At 34.9% G+C, this 21,545-nt stretch overlaps 3 protein-coding genes across 11 annotated transcripts; 2 read left to right on the top strand and 1 right to left on the bottom strand.

Moving 5' to 3' along the window:
- Positions 1 to 2,618: 2,618 nt before the first annotated feature.
- Positions 2,619 to 5,982, top strand: LOC140958230 (putative cytochrome c oxidase subunit 5b-like). Of its 2 annotated transcripts, none has more exons than XM_073415610.1 (6): positions 2,619 to 2,871; positions 2,995 to 3,071; positions 3,183 to 3,233; positions 4,537 to 4,603; positions 4,700 to 4,779; positions 5,671 to 5,982. In XM_073415610.1, exons 1-6 carry the CDS (start codon positions 2,733 to 2,735, stop codon positions 5,728 to 5,730), a joined length of 474 nt encoding a protein of 157 aa, XP_073271711.1. In that variant the 5' UTR covers positions 2,619 to 2,732; the 3' UTR covers positions 5,731 to 5,982. The 2 variants fall into 2 exon arrangements, with proteins under 2 accessions (XP_073271711.1, XP_073271710.1); XM_073415609.1 differs by having other exon boundaries at positions 2,619 to 2,883.
- Positions 5,983 to 7,805: 1,823 nt separating this feature from the next.
- LOC140959253 (periodic tryptophan protein 2-like) lies at positions 7,806 to 12,702 on the top strand. Of its 6 annotated transcripts, none has more exons than XR_012171956.1 (8): positions 7,806 to 9,080; positions 9,402 to 9,653; positions 9,754 to 9,846; positions 10,010 to 10,381; positions 10,573 to 10,917; positions 11,261 to 11,488; positions 11,592 to 12,024; positions 12,153 to 12,702. XR_012171956.1 is itself a non-coding variant. In XM_073417124.1 (8 exons), the coding sequence occupies exons 1-7, from the start codon at positions 7,890 to 7,892 to the stop codon at positions 11,760 to 11,762; spliced, it is 2,652 nt and encodes an 883-aa protein (XP_073273225.1). In that variant the 5' UTR covers positions 7,806 to 7,889; the 3' UTR covers positions 11,763 to 11,795; positions 12,153 to 12,702. The 6 variants fall into 6 exon arrangements, 5 of the variants coding, with proteins under 5 accessions (XP_073273225.1, XP_073273227.1, XP_073273226.1 ...); XM_073417124.1 differs by having other exon boundaries at positions 11,592 to 11,795; XM_073417126.1 differs by having other exon boundaries at positions 11,592 to 11,795; positions 11,898 to 12,702.
- Positions 12,703 to 13,933: 1,231 nt separating this feature from the next.
- Positions 13,934 to 16,528, bottom strand: LOC140959599 (uncharacterized). 3 transcript variants are annotated; one of them, XM_073417514.1, is made up of 3 exons: positions 16,408 to 16,520; positions 16,239 to 16,300; positions 13,934 to 15,463 (listed from the first exon to the last, which is right to left on the bottom strand). In XM_073417514.1, exon 3 carries the CDS (start codon positions 15,407 to 15,409, stop codon positions 14,147 to 14,149), a length of 1,263 nt encoding a protein of 420 aa, XP_073273615.1. In that variant the 5' UTR covers positions 15,410 to 15,463; positions 16,239 to 16,300; positions 16,408 to 16,520; the 3' UTR covers positions 13,934 to 14,146. The 3 variants fall into 3 exon arrangements, with proteins under 3 accessions (XP_073273615.1, XP_073273616.1, XP_073273614.1); XM_073417515.1 differs by having other exon boundaries at positions 13,934 to 15,350; positions 16,408 to 16,519; XM_073417513.1 differs by having other exon boundaries at positions 13,934 to 15,460; positions 16,239 to 16,528.
- Positions 16,529 to 21,545: the final 5,017 nt, after the last annotated feature.

The following is a 21,545-nucleotide window of genomic DNA, read 5'->3' as shown; positions in this document are numbered from 1 at the left end:
CAGTATAAATCAACAAAACATGCAATCATATAATCGATATAAAAGCATGAAACAAATATCAATAACATGTATTAAATCTGAAAACATAAATCGATATAAAACTGTAAATAACTCATGACTCTACAGCTCAGACTAGACTCATTCCTAGTTTAGGGATCCCGGTTTCTAGACGTTGGCGTACTATATCGAATCTCAGTAATAGAAGTAAATCCACTCCTAATCAAACATCGATATAAACCAAACATCTAGTGTCTTGACCTATCCGTCAAAGACTTTGGCACCTCCGCCAATAACTCCTCTGTGACAATGTGCAATGGGCCAGTGACTACTCTATCACAGTCTGGCACCTCTGTCACAAGACCAATCGTCTAATCACGCTTTCTATAAATCAATAGAACAAGCATATCAATTCAAATCAATGCATATAATAACAATAAGTATGTGGTTTAGGGAAACTCAAGTTATATCTAACTCGAGTCATTCTCCCGGGTTCGACATTGACTTATACCTTTCTTTCGTAGTCTCGGTCTGAAGCAATATAAGTGCTGAACTCAAGACTGTCTCTGTAAATCTGAAATGACATATCGAGAATAGCAATATCAACATTCCATTCACAATTCAATACCGAATCTGATCAATCTGAATTTAATTCAAATCAACGGCATAACGGCACAATCCCGATATCCCCGTCAATACAATAGCAACATATATCAATTACAAACCATAACCCATATCCGTTACAATCTGTAATCAATCCATAATCCAAATCTGTTCAATTTCAATCGATAAAATTAGAAAATCATAACAATTCCAAAATCAACTTGTTCTTCGATCTGACTTCGATTCTACGATCTCTAGTATTCCCAGAACACATAATAATGATCAAATAATAATTCCTCCAATATCATAATTTTTGAATCATGATAAAACATAATAAAACTTACGTCCTTTTGAAGCTATTGACGAGAGGATCACAGAACTGTGCTCAGATCGAAAATCTGAAGGCCGGATCTTTCAAAATCACAATTCTAGTATATGAAGAACTTGAAGGGATTCTATGGAAATTTTGCTCAGTTGTTGCTGTTGAAAGTATGAAAGAATGAAAGCAATTATATATCCAATTACATGGTGGAGACAAGTGTCTCACTCAATCCATAATTGCACTTTAGCCCCTGAAATCTTCACTATTTGCAATTTGGTCCTCAATAACTCTTTTTAATTCCATTTCAATCCTAATTAATTACAAAAACCATGGAATCTAATTCATCATTCCAAAATTCATAAATTAAATAATTTCGGATTAAAATGATATAATCTCGGGCCTTACACTTAAACTCTGAACATACTTATATAAACATAGACGTGCCACCATTTCATAAACTTTTTCATAAACGTGCTTGCGTCATACATACTTAAACATGCATAATCATCATCATTTTGCGTAGAGATATGTTTCAAAGTAAGTGACCCATAACATAATGCGCCTGATCAGACTAAATCACAATACTGGGCTGGCAGGGATCATCACAGCCTTTCGACCGAACGTCCACTCCCACACAACATAACCGGATTCGAAATGACAGCAGATTCGATTTTTGAGATCTAAAAACTGTTTCAAAATTGTTCCAAACATCATTGCTCGAACTTTGCAGAATATAACCCGATTTTTACATACAATATGCATCAAAATATTTACTATGACAAGATCGATGCAGAAAAATGAAAGAATATACATGTCTTTGCATTAGAACGCACGAAAGATAACGAATACTGACGCGGTGGATTATGGGAGATGACTGGGAGACGCTTGCTACACGATTCTTGCTCGAAAAAAGGGCGTAAATCTCCAGAAATTTGCAAGGAAAAGGTGTGGCTGCTGCTGTAACTCTAAGAACCCTAGATCCTTAAGAAAAAGATTACAAAGAATGTGTGTGTGTCTCGATGGGTGTGTGAGTGTGTAACGTTGTGAGTGTGTGTGAGTGGGGTAATTAGGGAGTTAATTACGAGTTAATAAAATTCTTAGTTAAATAATTAGTGATAAAATATTACCAATCTAAATACTTAATCTCACTCAAAGATTTAATAAAAATAGTTAAGTACCAAATTTTTAAGATTAAAAACTCCAAATGATCAAATTAGTATTTGAAAAGTTTAAATTTTAAAATCATCTAATAAATAAAAAAATTAGGTCTTAAAATGCTAAAATTTTCATAAATCACTTAAAATATCAATTTTCTTGACTTGAAATAAAATACCACATAAATAAAAAAACGCCTAAATCGTCACCAGTCTCTTTTTCCGATCCCGTATCAAATTTTTGACTGAAACATAAAACTAAAGAAAATGTTTTAACGTGCATCAAATAAACATTTAATAATTTAAAATAATACAAATCATAAATCATGCGTCGTTAAAAATAACTTTTTTTTTTCTCTTTTTCCTAACAATTATGAACTTGAATAGTAAGTCTTGATTTAATATTTTTACATTTGAATTGAATAGGAAAGTGCAAATTTAATAATAAAAATATTGAGATTTTACACGTGAGGGAGGTATTTTTTTTTTTAAAAAAATAGTTAATCAAGATTTAAAAATATAAATAAGCACCCCGGACGGACTTCTTCTTCAACGCTGCCTTGTTTCTCTCATTTTTCAGTACTTTCCAAATTCTGACAAACGGAGGCGAGCTAAGATCACACCGAAGCCCTAATCGGAATCATTGCTCAATAAATATGTGGCGAAGGCTCTCACATCAGCTCCGAACTCTTCCCCTCGCCCGATCTAATCCCAAACCCGTCCGATTCGTCGTTGGTTCTTCTGCAGTTCCGACGAATCTCCACCGTTCTGCCGCCTTCATGTCGCGCCATTTAAGTACTGCTCCTAGTGCGTTTCTAAACCATAATCGTCGTATTCTTTTCGGCTATGTGCCATCATTTAAATATCGCGATCTTTGTGATGCTTGAAATAAAATGAGATGTTGACGCGTGGGTGCAGGCACAACGATAACATTCGACGATGTAATGCCGATTGCTACTGGTCATGAGCGTGAGGAGCTCCAAGCCGCGCTTACAGTGAGTATTTTATTGAATTCGGCTTATTTCTTGTGTGTTTCGTTATTATTTGAGTTAATTTTTTGTGTTTTAACTAATATGTGCTTGGTTTTATCGCATTTATTTGATTAGGGAAAGGACGTTCTCGAAATTAACTACCCTTCTGGTCCGTATGGAACAAAGGTCAGTGTATATTATCTTGTTTAACTTGCTATTACGGGTTGATAATAGTCTGAGATAGTATATACCCCGAGCTATTGAATAGCCTGTAATTAATTACTCACTCTCTTTGTTGTCAGCGACAGGCTACAAGAGTGTGTGGTGAAATGTATGATATGGTTGCTTAAAAAATAAATAATTTGATGCTTGCATGGTTATGCGGTATGAGTAATGGTAGAGACTAGAGTACTGTATAACATGCCATTCAGGAGTTTGTTTTGACTCCACACCCTTAACTCAATTTCGCTAAATAGCTGGGCCTCAACAGACGAGTCAAGTGTTTAGTGCTAGGAAAGTTAGGTTTGAGATCTAATTCCATATCATGTTCTTTTTTACGCTCATTTTCTTTACTATTTTGTCCATTAATTTATCAAAAGAAGCCAGTTCCTTGCTGAGTTGCGGCATTTTCCAGTTAAGGTTTGAGAACACTTGCTTTCCTATGATTTTTAGAGCTCATTGTAGAGTTTGATGATTAACTGGAGTGCATTATTTGTTAGGTTTGTGACAGAAAACATTGTCTTCCTTTCCTGTGATGAAATTCTTAAATCCTAAGGACTTGTATTTAATTTAACATTCCAGGTTTTTCATCTGCTTCCATGAATTTCTTGTAGCTTGTGTATTTGATGAAAAAAATTTATGCTGGCAATACAAGAGAGGCGCTGCCCAGAGTGTTTGAGTTGCTTCTGCACTGCTAGGCATCGTAGCACAGTGAATACGAGTACAAAGGCTTTTACATGCCTGTTGTGTTCTTTCTTGTTTCTCTCATTTTCTTGGCTTAGGAGTACTCTTGAGATTCATATATAGAAGCTATGTGCATGTAACTGAAGGTACTGGCAGATTAATATAATTGGGCTGCCACTTGAAAGCTATGAACCAGGTGTCTGTTTGAGCATGAAATTCATTATGTACTTTTCGATCTCGTGGATCTTGCCGTTAATACTGTTCATCCTAGATAAGAAATCTGAGTGAGCATGATGTGCCATTGTGTAAATTTTTAATCTATTGGTTCTTACTGCGAAGACATCTCATCCTCCCCATTGATACCCAGCAGATAGCAAGAGGGAGACAGAGAGAACGAGAGATATTACTCGTATGAATCAATTAAAGTTTAAATATGATATGACTTGAGCGTTGTTGCAGTTCAATCAATTATATGTACTCCTTTTTTATTTCAATGGAGGTCTTGCATTTAAATTTTGTGTAAAGTGATGCTCTCTACATCTGCATGAACATCTGCTAATAGCAATCTGTTGTTATTTGCCTGCAGGAAGAACCTGCTGTGGTCAAGTCTTATTATGACAAAAGAATTGTGGGATGCCCTGGAGTTGAAGGCGGTAAGTTTTCATCTGCATGTGAAATCATTTTACTTTCTTGTCCATTTAGTTTAGACTTTATTTCGAACTTTTGTTGTACACTCCAAAATTCAACAGAGGACGAACACGACGTTGTTTGGTTCTGGTTAGAGAAGGGGAGACCGCATGAATGCCCAGTATGCTCACAGTACTTTGTTGTAAGTAAAGTTACCTTTTAAAATTTGACTACTAATACATAGATATTACTTAGTGAACATGGAAAATTACCAAATTTCATATCAATTGAAAGATATATGCGTAGTCGTGATTTTTGAGAAATCTATCAGTCATTCTTCTTTTAGTTCTTCCATGTGTAGTAGAGGGTCCTCGCTTCCTTTTTAATATATCTTGTGGAAATTCACTGACATACACGTGCAGTGTGGATATTTTTATAGGAACTTATTTTCAGAGGTGATAAATTGTTAATGTGCATAAATATTTATTGGCCGTGTGACTATAGTTGGATACCTTGTAAATCTGATCCAAAACTATATGAAATATTTCTTTATACTTATAAATATGCACATGATTTTCCTTTGCAATGTCAAATAATATCTTTGACGATGTTGTTAACTGTAATCGAGAATAGTCAGAGAGAGTACTTGGTTTGTCCTGAGATGGTTTTCATATTCGTATTAAGTTACTCGGCAGTTTTTAAAGCATACCGATCCTTAGGTAGTGGCAAATAAAATCTTTTGGAATTTTGTGTGTTTTAATTAAATCGAACCTGGAATTTTGTTTATTCTTGAAATTTACTTCTACAGTACATTGATTGCCCTTTCTCTAGTTATAGTTTCTCTACTTTCTTCTAGTTATTCAACATGATAGCTTCCACTCCACCACCCTCCTAATTTTTCAATGTCAATTTTGTTCTCGAAGTGTCGACTGCATTGAGGAGAATGAGGATTCTATCTGATTTAAAAATTAACAAATGTGTCTGCCTCTGAATTTGAATGAATGACTCGTTTGATGACTAATCCGCATAATCTCTTTCTTTAAGCTTTCTTCTTATTTCTATCAAAGTGTAATCGAGCTTTTTTTATTGACAGTTGGAAGTGGTTGGGCCCGGCGGACCTCCTGATGGTCATGGAGAGGACCATCATCACTAAACAAAGTCATCTATGTTGCTGCCAGAATAAGATCTGGTGACCTGACTAGTGATTATGTAGAGTATTCTTCCACATCTGAACTGTCTCACGAGCTTTGATTGAATCTGCTGGTCACACAATTGTTTTAGGCTTCATTTTAACTTGGTAAAACATGAACCAGTTATCCATAGGAAATATGGACTTTCACCCTTTACTATCCAAACAAAATAATGGCTACAACTATTTGTTCATTCGTGGCTAATTTCATTGTTCTATTAAGTCCCATAAACTAACTGCATATTTCAAAAAAATTTGGATTCATCCATTTTACGGTGTTCATAAGTTGCCAATTTCAATGTTCTAAAAAGTCCCCCTTTTTCGTATAATCTTTTCCTTATCAGAAATAATCTAAAAAAGTATCAATCTCCGTCATTTAATTAGTTGACCATCATTCTTATGCAAGAAACAAAGACATCTCATGACATTATTTAACATTCGACTGTATATAACGAAATTTTAGGTTGGAGTTGAGTGTGTAATAAAATCCAATTCATTCCGTAAGTTTGATTAAATAGCTTCTGCTATGAAATCGATTTTCGACTTAGTGGATGTTTGGTTAAACTTAATTAAAAAGTTTATAAGCTTTTATTGGTTGTTTTAAGTGATTATAAGTTGCGATATCTTATTTTGTAAATAAGCTGTTAAAGTGTTTGAATGAATTTATTCTAAACAAATTAATGTGTTTAGTATTATATGATCTTTTTATTCTCAAAATTATCAAAAATGATATAATATTATAAAGTTAATGTAAGTAGTTATATATATATATATTATATTTAGGAAAAGTTATGTTCTTTGGATAAAAAATATTTAATATTATTTTTATTGTACGCAAATAAAATGTTGATTAAAAAAATTGTAGTTAATAATTTACTCTATAAAATATTATCAATTTTGTTTATATATCCTAATAAAAAAATAGAACAAAACTGTATTTTAAATTTGATAAAAAAAACAGTTATAAAATAGAGATTTAAGAATGTATATAAGAATATATCCTAATAAAATAGAGTTATAAAATTTTTTTAAAAACATCTTATAAACTGTCAAGTATCTTATTTTTGACAGCTTATAAGCTGTTTGTAAATTTTTTTATCAAACAAATTATGAGAGTTTATAAACTCAAAAACAACTTATTAGTCGTTTTTAGATCTTATAAGTTCTGCCAAACATCCTCTTAGTTGGATTGAATATTGAGAACTCATTTTTGTTCGAATATGAATTGATTTAGGATATCAATTAAAAGAAACCTTGGTTTAAACAAAAAAAATTGCAAATTCAAATAGAGTAAATAGGAAACCGAAATTTTTTATTTTGGATAAAAATGTTTAACCAAAACTTATATGATTCGTTTCCGGATTGTATCTGTTAAAATCAAATTGATAGTAAAAATAAAAAAATTAATTAGATTAATAATTTTATTTATATATTTTTTTAATAGATCATACATTTTATAAAATGATATTTAGTGACCATTTAAACTTAATAGTTAGAGGTTTTTTTTTAAAAAATTAACTAAAAACGCAATATATCATATTTTAAAATATACTTTAATTGCTAATTTAAATAAAAGTAGATCTCTTGTGAGACGGTCTCATGAATCTTTATCTGTGAGACGAGTCAACCCTACCGATATTCACAATAAAAAAGTAATAGTCTAACCATAAAAAAATAATACTTTTTAATGGATGACCAAAAAAGAGATCTGTCTCACAAATTACGATCCGTGAGACCGTCTCACACAAGTTTTTGCTTTTAAAAATAATTGTTCAATAGAAACAACTAGACTGTTTTAGTAAAAATCAAATCTAATTGAAGTAAAACGATTAAAATATCAATTTATATATTTTTAACCCGAAAATCCAAAAATCGAAATAAAATTATGTAAACTGAATCGAACAAACCGGTGAATATTGTAGCCTCGTTAGCAACTTAGCATGCAATGAGAAAAGACCATTAAGTTGGTAAGTTAGTTAGGTTTGAAAAAAACAAACAAATCCTTCAAATAGCGCAATTCGACAACCACGCTTTTGTTTTTTTGGGGGTGAAACTGCAGCTGAGAGATTAGGGTTTAAGAGTATAAACCCTTTCCAAATTCGTGAATCCTCAGTGAGTCAGACATGAATTACAGGTTCCAAAACCTAATTGGCGCTCCCTACCGCGGTGGAAACGTCGTCGTTGTGAACAACACCTTGCTCGTCTCACCGGTTGGTAACCGAATCTCCGTCACAGACCTCTTGAAATCCGAGACCATAACCCTCCCTTGTCAGGCCTCCACCAACCTACGCCACATCGCCGCCTCGTCGGATGGTGTGTTCGTGTTCACCGTCGACGAGAACAACCGCTGCCTCTTTATAAACCTCTCCCGCCGGGTTGTCCTTCATCGCCTATCTTTCAAACACAGAATATACGTTGTAAAATTCAGCCCTGACGGGCGATTCATAGCTGTATCTGCGGGAAAGCTACTCCAGATATGGCGTTCTCCTGGTTTTAAGAAGGAATTTTTCCCATTCGAGTTGATTCGAACATTTGCAGACTGTAATGATATAATTACGTGTCTGGATTGGAGTCCAGACTCGGATTACGTAATTATTGGGTCCAAAGATTTGACTTTGAGACTTTTTTGTTTGAAAAAGGTGAAGAAGAGTGACTCTAAGAAGCCGTTTTTGTTTTTAGGTCATAGGGATGTCATTGTGGGTGCATTCTTTGGAGTGGATAAGAAAACGAATGGAATAGCTAGTGTTTATAGCTTATCACGGGATGGAGCAGTTTTTAGATGGGGGTTTAGTGAAGCAGAGCTGGATTCTCCAGGGACACCAGAGCAGAGGCAGGAGCAGAGTTTGGCAAGTGGGAATGACACAATTTTGAAGAAAAGGAAAGAAACTGATGGGAAAGACGATGAATTTGATGGAGGGAATGGGGTTTTATTGCATAAAATGAAATGGGAACTGATGAAAAAGGATTATCTAATGCAGGCTCCTGCAAAGTTAACATCGTGCGATTATCATCGGGGGCTTGATATGGTGGTAGTAGGGCTTTCTAATGGGGTCTTTGCTCTATATCACATGCCTGATTTTGTGTGCATCCATTTGTTGTCTGTTTCGAGAGAGAAGATCACTACAGCTATATTCAACGGCCTGGGAAATTGGTTAACATTCGGGTGTGCCAAGCTTGGTCAGTTGCTTGTGTGGGAGTGGAAATCAGAGAGCTATATACTGAAGCAACAAGGGCATTATTTTGATGTCAATTGCCTTGCTTATTCATCAGATTCGCAGCTCTTGGCTACCGGAGCAGATGATAACAAAATCAAGGCAAGTTCGACACATAATTTATTTTTCATTTTGTTGGTAACACAACCAATTGACTATAATTATTTATATTTTGTTGTTGTTGTAAATGGAGCACAAATTGCTTCTGCTAACTGAGTAGTGCTGATGAGGCATGGATCTGAAATCCAATCGGTTTATGCGATTGAGCTCCATCGTGTCTTTGTATCTATTTCTTTCTATATAGATCAAACTTTTCCCAAGGACAAAGGCGTTAATATATATTTTTTGAATTATTGTCTTGCGTATTGTTATTTTCTGGTATTTCCACGACATAAATCAGAAATTTAAAATTTGTTGGTACAGGTGTGGACTGTTTCATCAGGCTTCTGTTTTGTCACATTTTCTGAACACAATAATGCTGTTACTGCGCTGCATTTCATGGCTAGCAAGAATTGCCTCCTGAGTGCTTCTCTGGATGGGACTGTTCGTGCATATGATCTGTTCCGCTATCGCAACTTTAAAATATTCGTGACCCCTACACCAAAGCAGTTTGTTTCTTTAACATCAGATCAGAGTGGTGACATCATTTGTGCTGGAACTCTCGATTCATTTGAGGTCTTGATAACTCCTATTTTTGGACTTGATATTGAAAAGATACGAGTCATATGACTTTATATATTTTACTGATAAAATGGTAGTTGGCAAATACCTGTAGATATTTGTTTGGTCCATGAAGGATGCACGATTACTGGAAGTTCTAAGCGGCCACGAGGGTCCTGTTCATGGATTAATGTTTTCTCCCAATCAGGTAAATTCTTTGTGAAAGACATTTTTTCTCATCTGTCACGATTCATTTACATCATCATTAATCTTAAATTTCAGATGTGCATAGATAATTGCATTTTGGAGCTTAGAACGAGAGAGATTGTTGGTTATTAATCCGTATTAAGAGTTTCCGAGTTACCTTGCAGGCTATTTTGGCTTCCTCTTCGTGGGATAAAACTGTTCGCCTGTGGGACATTTTCGAAGGAAAAGGTGGAATCGAAAAATTTGATCATACACATGATGTTCTTACAGTTGTTTATCGTCCTGATGGTGGACAGATGGCTTGTAGCACGCTAGATGGTCAAATTCATTTTTGGGATCCTATACAAGGCTTGGAAATGTTTACAATTGAAGGGCGTAGGGACATTGCTGGTGGGCGTCTGATGACCGATCGAAGGTCAGCTGCAAACTCGAGTGCCGGAAAGTACTTCACAACTTTGTGTTATTCCTCTGATGGTAGCTATATATTGGCTGGGGGAAATAGTAAATACATTTGTATGTACGATGTAGCTGACCAGGTCAGTTTTAATTCAAGCCATGTGCTTTACTGGAGCTTTTGTAGGATAATAGTATATTTTGTTGCAATTTTCTTTTTTGTTTTTCAGTAACATGATTGTGATAAATTATTTGTAACAAAACGACATGAGTTAGCACTTACTATTAAGTATATATGTCATATTATGACACTTAATTCTAATAAACGTATCAGGTCCTGTTGCGGAGGTTCCAAATCACACACAATTTATCACTAGATGGGGTTCTTGATTTCTTGAACTCGAAAAATATGACCGAAGCAGGTCCACTGGATTTGATTGATGATGATAATAGTGACACAGAGGAAGGCGTGGATAAGCAATCACGAGATAGATTGGCGTATGATTTACCTGGTTCGATGCCAAACAATGGAAGACCCGTTATTCGAACAAAATGCTTGAGAATTGCACCAACTGGCCGGAGTTGGGCAGCAGCAACAACAGAAGGGGTGTTGCTGTATTCTATGGATGATACCTTCATATTTGACCCCACAGATCTTGACATTGATGTCACTCCTGAGGTTAGTTTAACATTCAAGTTTGATCTCAAGATTTGGAAAAATGAACTTCAAGCTAGTTTGAATTAAAGCTCGATTTGTTCAAACTTAATCATCGAGTTCTATTAAGGAAATATTGTTTGAACATCAAAATATAGTTGAACGTCTTGGTTTTAATTCGATAGCCTACAAAGTGAATTGGATAGAATTCTTAGTTGCTTTAAAAGCTCACCAGTAGATTAATCTGCACTCTAATCCAGTCCCATTTCTTTATATTGTACTGAAAATCAATTGCAATTCATGTCGGTCCTTTGAAATACTCCCATAACATTGAATTTTCTGTTCCCTGCCTATCGTTGTTGAGTAGGCAGTTGATGATGCATTGAAAGACGATCAGCCGAAAAGAGCATTATTTCTCAGCCTGCGTATGAACGAAGATACCCTAATAAAGAAGTGTATTCTCACAGTCGCCCCGGCAGATATATCAGATGTTGCCTCTTCAGTCCCTGCCAAATATTTGCAGAGATTAGTGGAAGCACTGGCAGATCTTCTGGAAAATTGTCCGCATTTGGAGTTCATTCTTAGATGGTGCCAGGTTACACAAAAGCTACCATTAATCGATCTATATTTATCTTGCAAATGAAGAAACAGAAATTTGCGTTGCAGAACAAATTGTGACATTTTTTGACTTTTTTTAGGAACTGTGCAAATTCCATGGCACCGTAATTCAGCAGAATTTCACAAACCTGCGACCTGCTCTTAGAACCTTGCAAAATGCAATTACTCGGTTGCATACAGATCTGTCCGATACTTGTTCCTCAAACGAGTATATGCTTCAATATTTATGCTCCACTAGCAAAAAGAGATGAAAGTCATCCCTATGATATCAATTTCCAGTGATGGTGAGAATTTTTTTTCAATTCCTTGTTTTTAAGCTTAATATTTCATGATGGGTTTAAGGTACACCCTGATTCATATATTAATGTATATTATTGGAACAGAAGATAGGTGATCCCACCTCCAAAAGAATACACGTCTGTGTGGCCATAAATGCCACCAGCTAGACCTGATCATGTTTCTGTTCGAAATATGCACTGAAGTTAAAACTGAAGGAGTTGCGGTTTGTTTTTGGTTAGTAGAAAGTTGTAACTAGAATTGAATCCGACACTGAATCCAGAATTGTAGAATCATCTTACATTTTAAGGTTTTGAGCATACATAGACAACTTGATCTGTATAATAACCCACTTCATTTCACAGGGATTACTGTGGACAAATGTTTGAAATTCTTTATACGAGATGTTTTTGAAACGCATACATAGCTTGAACCTGATGAAACTGGATGCCTCAAGAAAGAATGGCAGCCACAATGAGTTTAGCTTTGTTTCTTTTAAAGATTTTACAGGGCAAAATCATTGTACCTGGTAGAATTGATTTGTGGGCGGATCTCATCGGACTTCTGATGTTGTAGAATAACTTGCAACTGTTCGATCATTTGGCCTGGCTAAAGAGGTGGTTTCAATCACACAAGATGAATGATATTTTGCTGTTCTGCTCATCAGTTTTCTGAATATGCCGAGGCAAGTTGGTTGATTCATGACATTGGCGGAAGTTATATTAAAGACTTTTTTGTTTTTTTCTGTCCGACGAAAATTCTTGCATTTGTTTTGTATAGAGATGTTCCTATAAATGATCCTATGTTTGGTAGGATATTTAGGCAATATCACGCTCGATTAACCGATACAGTCAACAAGATTTTATAAGCAATATAAGCATTTGGAAAACATCCATTCAGTTCTCATTACATCAATTGCCCTTTTTGTTTTTTTTTGACGAGCACTTCTAGAATGTCAACTTCAAAAATAAATCTTCCTTAATATCTGAATAATTTTTACGAGTCAGAATAAATTTTATATTGTGTCAATTTATTGTAATATATAGGGGTGTGAATCGGTCGGTTCGATTTTCGGTTTTTTATTTTGATTTTTTCGGTTTTCGGTTTTTTACAAATATATAATCTGATATCCGAACTATTTTTCTTCGGTTCGGTTTTCTACCGAAATGGTTCGGTAATTTCAGTCGGTTATTTCAGTTTTGATACAATTATTTAAATTAATAAGATAAATATATTATAAAATATAATATGTTATCTTTTTACATGATTTCTTAGTTAAACATTTAAATATAAAATCTAAATAAATTACATAAACAACAATTAACTAAATATTATTCAAAATAATTTATTATTCACTGATATCATCTCACNATAATCTGATATCCGAACTATTTTTCTTCGGTTCGGTTTTCTACCGAAATGGTTCGGTAATTTCAGTCGGTTATTTCAGTTTTGATACAATTATTTAAATTAATAAGATAAATATATTATAAAATATAATATGTTATCTTTTTACATGATTTCTTAGTTAAACATTTAAATATAAAATCTAAATAAATTACATAAACAACAATTAACTAAATATTATTCAAAATAATTTATTATTCACTGATATCATCTCACAAAATATATAATAAAAATAAAATTATTAATTTAATGAAATTTTGATTTTTTCGGTCGGTTCGGTTTTGACATATATAATTCGAAATCGAACCAAATAAATTTCGGTTTTAACATTTATATCCGAATTATAAAATTCAGTTTCGGTTCGATTCAGTGTTCGGTTTTATCGGTTTGGATTTTTGGTTTTTTCGATTTTATCCGAAATTTGAACACCTCTAGTAATATATAATAAATTTAGAGAATAAATAACTATTTTTTTTGTTTATTCTTGGCCTAGAAAAAAAAAATTTATATTAGAAACAAATTTATCACGAGACCCAAGATTAATAAATTTTATAAATAAATTTATCAAGAAACCAATAAATAATAATAAAAATTTATATTTAGCTAATTTTTTTAGTGATGTGTAATAAGAAAATATCCACAAATAATAATTTATATTGAGCAATTATATTATTATATAATAGGGTTTTTTTTTCCCAAAATTATGAGCTTATAAAAAAATGAGTCTGAGTCGGATGGCTCTGGGGAAGAGCCCGTTGACCGATGGATATTCTGATAAGTATATAAATTCGAACCCTAATCAAAAGAAGTCAATGGACTACAGGAATGCCAATTCAATATCAAGAAACCAAACCAAAAGCTAAACATGTCCAAAAGAAATACATCTTGAACTCAAACCCCATTTCGAAGAAACAACAAAAGATGCATTTTTGGTACAATTTTAGATAGTTCTTCAAGGCGACCGTTGTCTTGAAACAGCAGGAAAGTCCCTAAATCCAGCTCGTCTTGCAAAACGAGCGTCTTCTCCGGTGAGACTGCTTGTTCTTGAATTTATTGACGCATTCTCCCCTCTATAACTTGATCTCGATCTTGAATAAGTAATGTAATTCTCTCTTTCATAACTTGATCTCGATCTTGAATTGGTACGATTGTTTTCTCTATCATACCTTGCTCTTGACCTTGAAATTGAGAAGGAATTTCCTCCTCCACTGTTTGACCTAGGATTCGGCCCTGAAATGGTTGGATTGTTTTCTATGGGATAGCTCGATGTTGATCTTGAAATCAACAAGGGATTCCCTCTTTGACTGAGTGATGTTTGACTGGACTCGGAAATGGTTGGATTATTCTCTCTGTTATACATAGATGTTGGAACTGAACTCGACGAGTTACTTTGATTGTTAGAGCTTGGACTTGAATTGTCTGCCGTTGATCTCCAATGAAGACTGTCGTATTCTCCTGAGAAATCAGAATCACTCACCTCTGTCTCCAGAGATGTGAACAAAGTGGAATCAGATAGAGGTAGACTACCAAACACGTCATCGTCAAAATCAGACATTTCTTCCATAGGGAAATCGAAAAAGGTTCCATCACTCCAAAAATCAGCATCCCCCAACTCATCCCAGCTAGGCCACCCATCCCAAGCATCTTCAAAATCCAACTGGTACACAAGTGCATCATTGATATCTAGTTGTCGCTCCAACATTGTCCAGTTTGATTGACGGATTGCACTGGTTTCTGATGGATGATCAGAGGGGTGTTCAAGTCTAGCATGCTTCCTTAGCTCGGTATAATTTCCACTGATATTGCATGTTTCTAGAGAACAGCATCTTGTTTTCGAGTTCATGAACCTCCTTGCAGGCTCTTTGACAACCCATCCTGTGATACATCCCCGACAAAGGGGGCAAATGAGGTCAGACTTCTGTCCGGTCGTCGTTGAAGATGAAAATGACTTTCGATATTGATCAAGGCAATTTGAGTGTCGGTAGCTCGTGTCGCACATGAAAGGGCGACAACCTTTCTCCTGGGAGGAACATAGTAACAGGACAGCATTGTGTGGATGCTCCATGCAAATGGGGCATCGGGCTTCTTCCCATTCTCTTTCATCCCCAACAAGAGGCGACGAGCTTCCACCATCGTTGCAACCTGTGTCCTTCAAGCTGCAAGAATAAGGAGATACTCTAGCCCGGTCAAAAGATGCCCTTCCATCTTTTGGCATTTCAGAAGTGGAGCAATTTTTTGGAATTTAGTTAGCCGCAACTGGCTGGGGCTTCTAAAAATTTTCAAATTACAATTTAATGAAGAAGTTAGTTATGAATTGTTCACCGTTTCAATGCATAAAAGAAACAATAATACTGTATTTCTCTACAATTCAGACAACTTAAAAAATTCAGTTTAGTTATAAATTAATATGTCTACACAAGCCGAACCCAACAAACAAAATATTCTAAAAACTGCATAACATGAGAGGGTTTAAAGATTTATGCATAACCTCCGCATGAGAGAAATCACAAGGAAAAAAAAAGTGTAATTCGAATTTCCCTTGTGCTTTGGGTGGATTAAAGAATCTCGTTGCTAAATTGAAATCCTAGGTTTTATCCATGTCAACAAGCCGAATAATTTACAACAGAAAAAAATGAATCTTTCTTTCTGAAATTTATCTAATATTACAGATCTCGTGATTTTTGTTCTTCTATGAAACTTTATGTTATTTCCGATATCATTCAACTAAAAACAAAAGGATAGAATTTCTTAAAAATCCGGTCACCGAAACCAACAGCTAACTTCGTTTCATTATGTTCTTTAAAAAGCTAGAATTAATTTCAGAATTCTAATCAACGCAGTATATTGACTTTACAGATACCAGAATCGAACACGAACGAATCATGACGAGTAAACTCTCGAAAATCTTCTCCAAATAAGAAATCAAAACCCGAATTCACACATAATTACCCAAATCAAACCACCAAAAACAGAAATTACACAAACAATTAGGCCCCCGAAGAACTAAAAAATACTAAATAAACAAAAAACCAGAAATCATGTACCTCAAACCTTAAATCGCAAAGTGATCGACCTCCGCCGACTATAACACCAGCAAAACAATTCCCTGCGGCGATTAAATTTCTCAGATTTACACTTGCAGAGAATTAACACGAGGTAAAGTAATAGGGCACAGGGCTTTGACAGATCGGAAATTCATATGAACCCCTGAACCGACTCGCTTCGAAAGTGACCGTCCGGTCGGAGGATTTGATAGCTGCGGAAAACCAGTGCCCAAATATATTTGACCGACGCTGTAAGACGAAAGGAGGTTCTTTTATAGTAATTTATTTAAAAGGAAAAAGGAAAAAAATATGGAACTTTTTGAGGTGTCTTACTCAAATTTGTAGTTTAACATATGATCATTTATATTTTTTTCGAAGGAACTAATCACGTGTTTACATTTGTGTCACTCTTATTTAATAATTTAATTTTAAAAGCTATAAATATTATGAGTATAATAATTTTTTTATTTTCTTTTAATTCGTAGTCATAAGATTATTATTTCAAGTCAGAATTGTGCCTAAGAAAGTAAAAAAAAAAAAAGAAAGTAGAAAGAATTTATAAAAGTGAAAATAGTTAAAAAAAAATTTGTGTTGTTGTTCAAATGAGAGAAGTTTAATAACCTGCCTCTAATTAGACATAAAATATATGTTCATCTTAAAATCTAATCATGTATCTATTCCATAAATAAGTTATTATAAATTTAAAAATAAAGTATCCATATTTAATTCATGGTAGTAGCTATAAGGGTTTCCCACTTAATGACACTGCTGATGCTAATGGATTTACGAATATATAACTTTAATTTAAATATTAATTGTAATATAAGCAATTAAACAATCGATAAGTGCACTTAAAACCTTAGTGTAACAAAAGAAATTTGAAAACTCGTATTAAGAAGAAAGCACATGTCAGTAACATGTAAGTAAAAAAAATTTAACAGAGAGACGGTTGATGTACTGTGAGGAAAATAAAAAGTAAATACACAGAGTAACGAACTGGAAGTAGTTTTCATATACGTTGGTTTGATCAAGTATAATCTAAAAATTTTAAAACTTTTACACATATGTACTACGACTAAGGTGCTTCAAAAAAAATATATTCTCCATGAGCTTCAATAGCTCATGTTCTAAGAATGTAAACACCGATGAATTAAATCGAGTTTGTTTTTTAAACCAAGCGAAAAATACTCGAAATAATTTTTCGTTAAGAAAGCCGATTAATTTAAAAGCCCTTTAGCTTGTGTGAATTGAATAACCGAAATAAGAGAGATCAGTTCGAGCTTATATCAGTTCAGTTATTGAAAGAATTGAACTTATATCAGCTGAACTGATCAAAACAGTTTTAAAACAATAGTTAAACAGTTAGGAATACTAGATACGTTCACGGATGTTCGGAGACTTCAACTGCTCCCACGTCACCTCTTCTACCACCTCAGGTAGGATTAACTAGAAGACTTTGATTTATACAATGCCTTGTACAAACCCACTCAGCTTAGGACTTACCCTACTGCCTAACTGAGCTCCTAGCCTAGACTAGGCAGCACCTTACAGCCAACACTTGTTTTACGTCTATGTGTTAAAGACTACATACACAAGTTTAATGTCTTTGTGCAAGACTCACTAAGCTTATCAATACGCTCTATTTTCTGTATGTATGTGAGTGATTGTATGTGCGTGTGTGAGAACTGAGCTATGAATACAACACGAAGGTGTTCTCACATAATGAAGGAAAAATACTTCTAAACTAAACTGATAACACTTTGAAGTGTTCCTTCAAATCTGGGCTGATTGCTTCTTGCAAGCTGATGTGCATTATGTGTGCCCTTCTTCTTTCACACAGGTATGTATCTCTCTGTTTTTCCACACTTGTATGTTGATGATCTTTGTCTGGTATTTATAGATACAATGTGACCGTACACCAAGACTCATCATGTAACATCTACTACTTAAAATGCTAATTTTTTTTAAAGCTAATACTCGAAAATAGTAACTAATTACATGCATGCGGTACCGCTGAAATTTTACATTTAATAAAATTGTAGCCATCAGCAAACAGGTAAAAATACTGCAGTTTTAAAAAGAGAAAAATCGTCGAACCCCAACCTACGTTTTAAAATAATGCAGATATGAAACAAGTAAAAATCCTCACAGCCAACAACATGTCAAAACATAGCGTAAGAAATATTCATGTCCTCTCCTAACTCAAAACATGATGTGCGGAAGAAAATAAGGTTCTCGGGTTCGCGCGCACACATTCAACTTTGCCTACTCATACTTCGGCACCTCCAGCCTCCTCATCAACAAACTCCCCTATATCATTCACACCAAGTGAGTCTAAAGACTCAATACACCTGTAACGTTAATAGCCAATACATATACATAACATACAACGGTGAAAAGTACAGTACCAAAAATACATCTCATGAACTTGAAAAGAAACATGAATCTAAACATTTCAAATCATGGCATAGCGTGTAAAAAACATCTCATCATATCATCATATACTTATACATTTACTTTAATTGAATTCAGTTAATTAGTTGTGACTTTCGTATCAGCTCTAATCATATAAGCTCTATCGTATCAGCTTGATTCGATGAATCCATTTACATATAACCGTGGTAACCGACGGGGACATCAGCGACAGTATTACCCATCTACTGAGCTTTGGCCATACAGCTCATCGTATACATATATCATTAGTCACAATCAATTCCCATTCTTCAAAAATATCATCATTTTCATCACTTATCAAAATCATGCATATACGTAATTTTCCTTAAAATCAAGCATGCTACATATTTTTCATAATTTCATAAAAAGTCATATATGTGGTACATAAACATTTAAAAACATGTAAAATCGTGTTTAGGGCGCTGCCAGGACTAAAAACTCGACTCGGGTGCAAAATGTCCAGGGGCATTTTGTCCCTGGAAACCCAAAATGACAGTTTTACCCCTTGACCACTAAATTTCGACCCGAAACTTATCAAACTCCATAAAACCTCCTAAAACATATTTATGAGAAATTCTTAGATGTAAACTCGAGCCCGTTTCAAAACTTATATGATTCATTTTAAAACTTGAATCGGGGTCCCGGTTTTTAATCTGAATCAACCCGAAACTTAACCAAATTTCTCCCAACTTTTTACCACAACTTATACACATCCTACCAGCCCCTAAAACACATATACTAGTCCAATTAAGCCCCTCAACAGCCTTGCAGGTTGCTGGATTTTTCGGCCCTTTGATAATCCACAACCTTAATGCACCAAGCCTTCAAACCTTCGACCCTAGACCTAACCTACTCGAACTAACCTTGAACCAATGTTATCTAGGACCAAGATCAAGCCACGAACACCCTACTGAACCGACCTTAACCTCATCTACAGCCCCACGCACGCGCCTTGTCTGATCTTGCCAAGGAGTGACACAACTAGCCCTTAACCCTACCCATTCCTTCTACCTTCACGTCCAGCTACACACGGCCATTTCCCAGCCTAGTCACGGACCCAATAAGGTTTGATACACGGCTGGAATCAAGCCATGCATGGCTGCACCAACCCTTTCCCTCGAGCTAGCCACGAAAACCCTAGGTCCTTCACTCAAAACCAATGTGCCTTCCCTCAAGCCGACCATGTCTCGAATCCAGCCTTAAGTTCTCCTCTTACTCAACGTGTACAACCCCATAGCAGCATAAAAATCGACAGCCCCTTTGCACAAACGAAAGAAAACGTGAGAATGAAGCCAAATGATGCACTTTCATGTCCAAACCTTGCATAAAATGATACCTTAAGATATATAAATGAATTCTCATGCATTTACATAATTCTCATGCATTTACATATATTTCAGCATAATATTGGCGTGAATGAAGAGAAAGAAAAGACATGCGTGCCTTAGCGATTATGTGATCAAATACTCGAAGAACTACGCGCGAGATGTGAACCGGAGAGACGGGGAGGAAGCTTTCTTTGGAAACTGAAGGGCCCGAAGGTTTGCTATGGTTTTGCTTCTGAAAAGTCAAGGGAGGCTACTGATGGAGGGGAGGGATGGTTTCTAGGGTTTTTTTAGGTTTGGGGTTAGTTTAGGGTAGTGTTTAAATAAAATATAAACCACTAATGGGCCCTAAATTGAATTTTAAAAAGATTAAAAGGGTTTTGAGCCCATTAAGCATTAAAAAAAACCCAACAAGCCCAATAACACTCCCGAAAAATATTTCGTTTTGATACGTTTTGGAAAATATTGCTCGAACCCTCAAAAAGTCCTCCAAATCGATAAAATTTGTGTACCGGTAAAATATATAACCTAACGAGTAAAAATACTCAACCAAGGCTCATTTTCAAAAATCATGCTTTAATACACCATATATTAAATAATTAAAATCAATTATCCAATAAATTTTTTTTCCTGATTATCCCCGGTCTCCGTTACCCGTTCGAGTGCGAAACGCAACTTAAAATCCTAATGCATGAAACTTAAAAATAATCATGAAATAACCCTTATCCATGCATAAATCGTGAAATAAAATGCATAAAAATCATTAACCACATATTTTAAATAAAACCCTAGACTGCATGCATTCAAGTTACGTAGTTCGAATTTCCTAGACCTTACACATCAAATATGTTCGTTGCAATTTGAATCTGTTCCTCGAAATATGTCTGTACTTTCCGACAGCCATTCTGGAACGTTTTGGCTTTAAGCTCTGCTGCAACGTCCATTATTGTCATTCGACAGGAAAAAAGTTTTTCCTCAATACGCACAGCTGGATTCCATTTGAATAAGCTTGTCGTGTTCTACAAACTGATTGATTCCTAACTGATGTTCTGAACTGGTCAGTTGAACTGATCTTGAACTAGTTTAGTGAAATCAGTTGGCAAGTCAGCTGAACTGTTTTTACTGATTCAGTTGAACTGGTCAGCTGGGCTCTTCATCAGTAGAGTTCTTCATCAGCTGGCCGGGCTTCTGAAGGTCTTCTGCTAAACTGCCTATCAGCTGGTCAATAAGTTGAACTGGTTCAGTTTGAGCAATTAGTTGGCGCTTTCAGTTTGCGTCTCGATAGCTTCAGTTTTGGCTCGATAACTGATCAGTTCGAATCCTGATGAGTTTCAGCTTCTGCGCACTTAGGTAAATTCATTAGAAACAAAATAATACATTTTGTTAACATCAAAATCAAGATTGCGAACATGAAATTTTCCAACAATTTCTCTCTTTTTGATGATCAAAGAACTTGAGCAATTTAAAGCGATCTATAATTTTAAAATTTAATACTGATTCTCCCCCTTTGTGAGAATAAAAAACATTT

The sequence above is a fragment of the Primulina huaijiensis genome, chromosome 15, assembly GCF_012295235.1.
Source record: "Primulina huaijiensis isolate GDHJ02 chromosome 15, ASM1229523v2, whole genome shotgun sequence".
Lineage (NCBI taxonomy): Eukaryota > Viridiplantae > Streptophyta > Magnoliopsida > Lamiales > Gesneriaceae > Primulina > Primulina huaijiensis.
The sequence above is the reverse complement of the archived record's forward strand: the minus strand, read 5'-3'. Positions and strand labels throughout refer to the sequence as shown.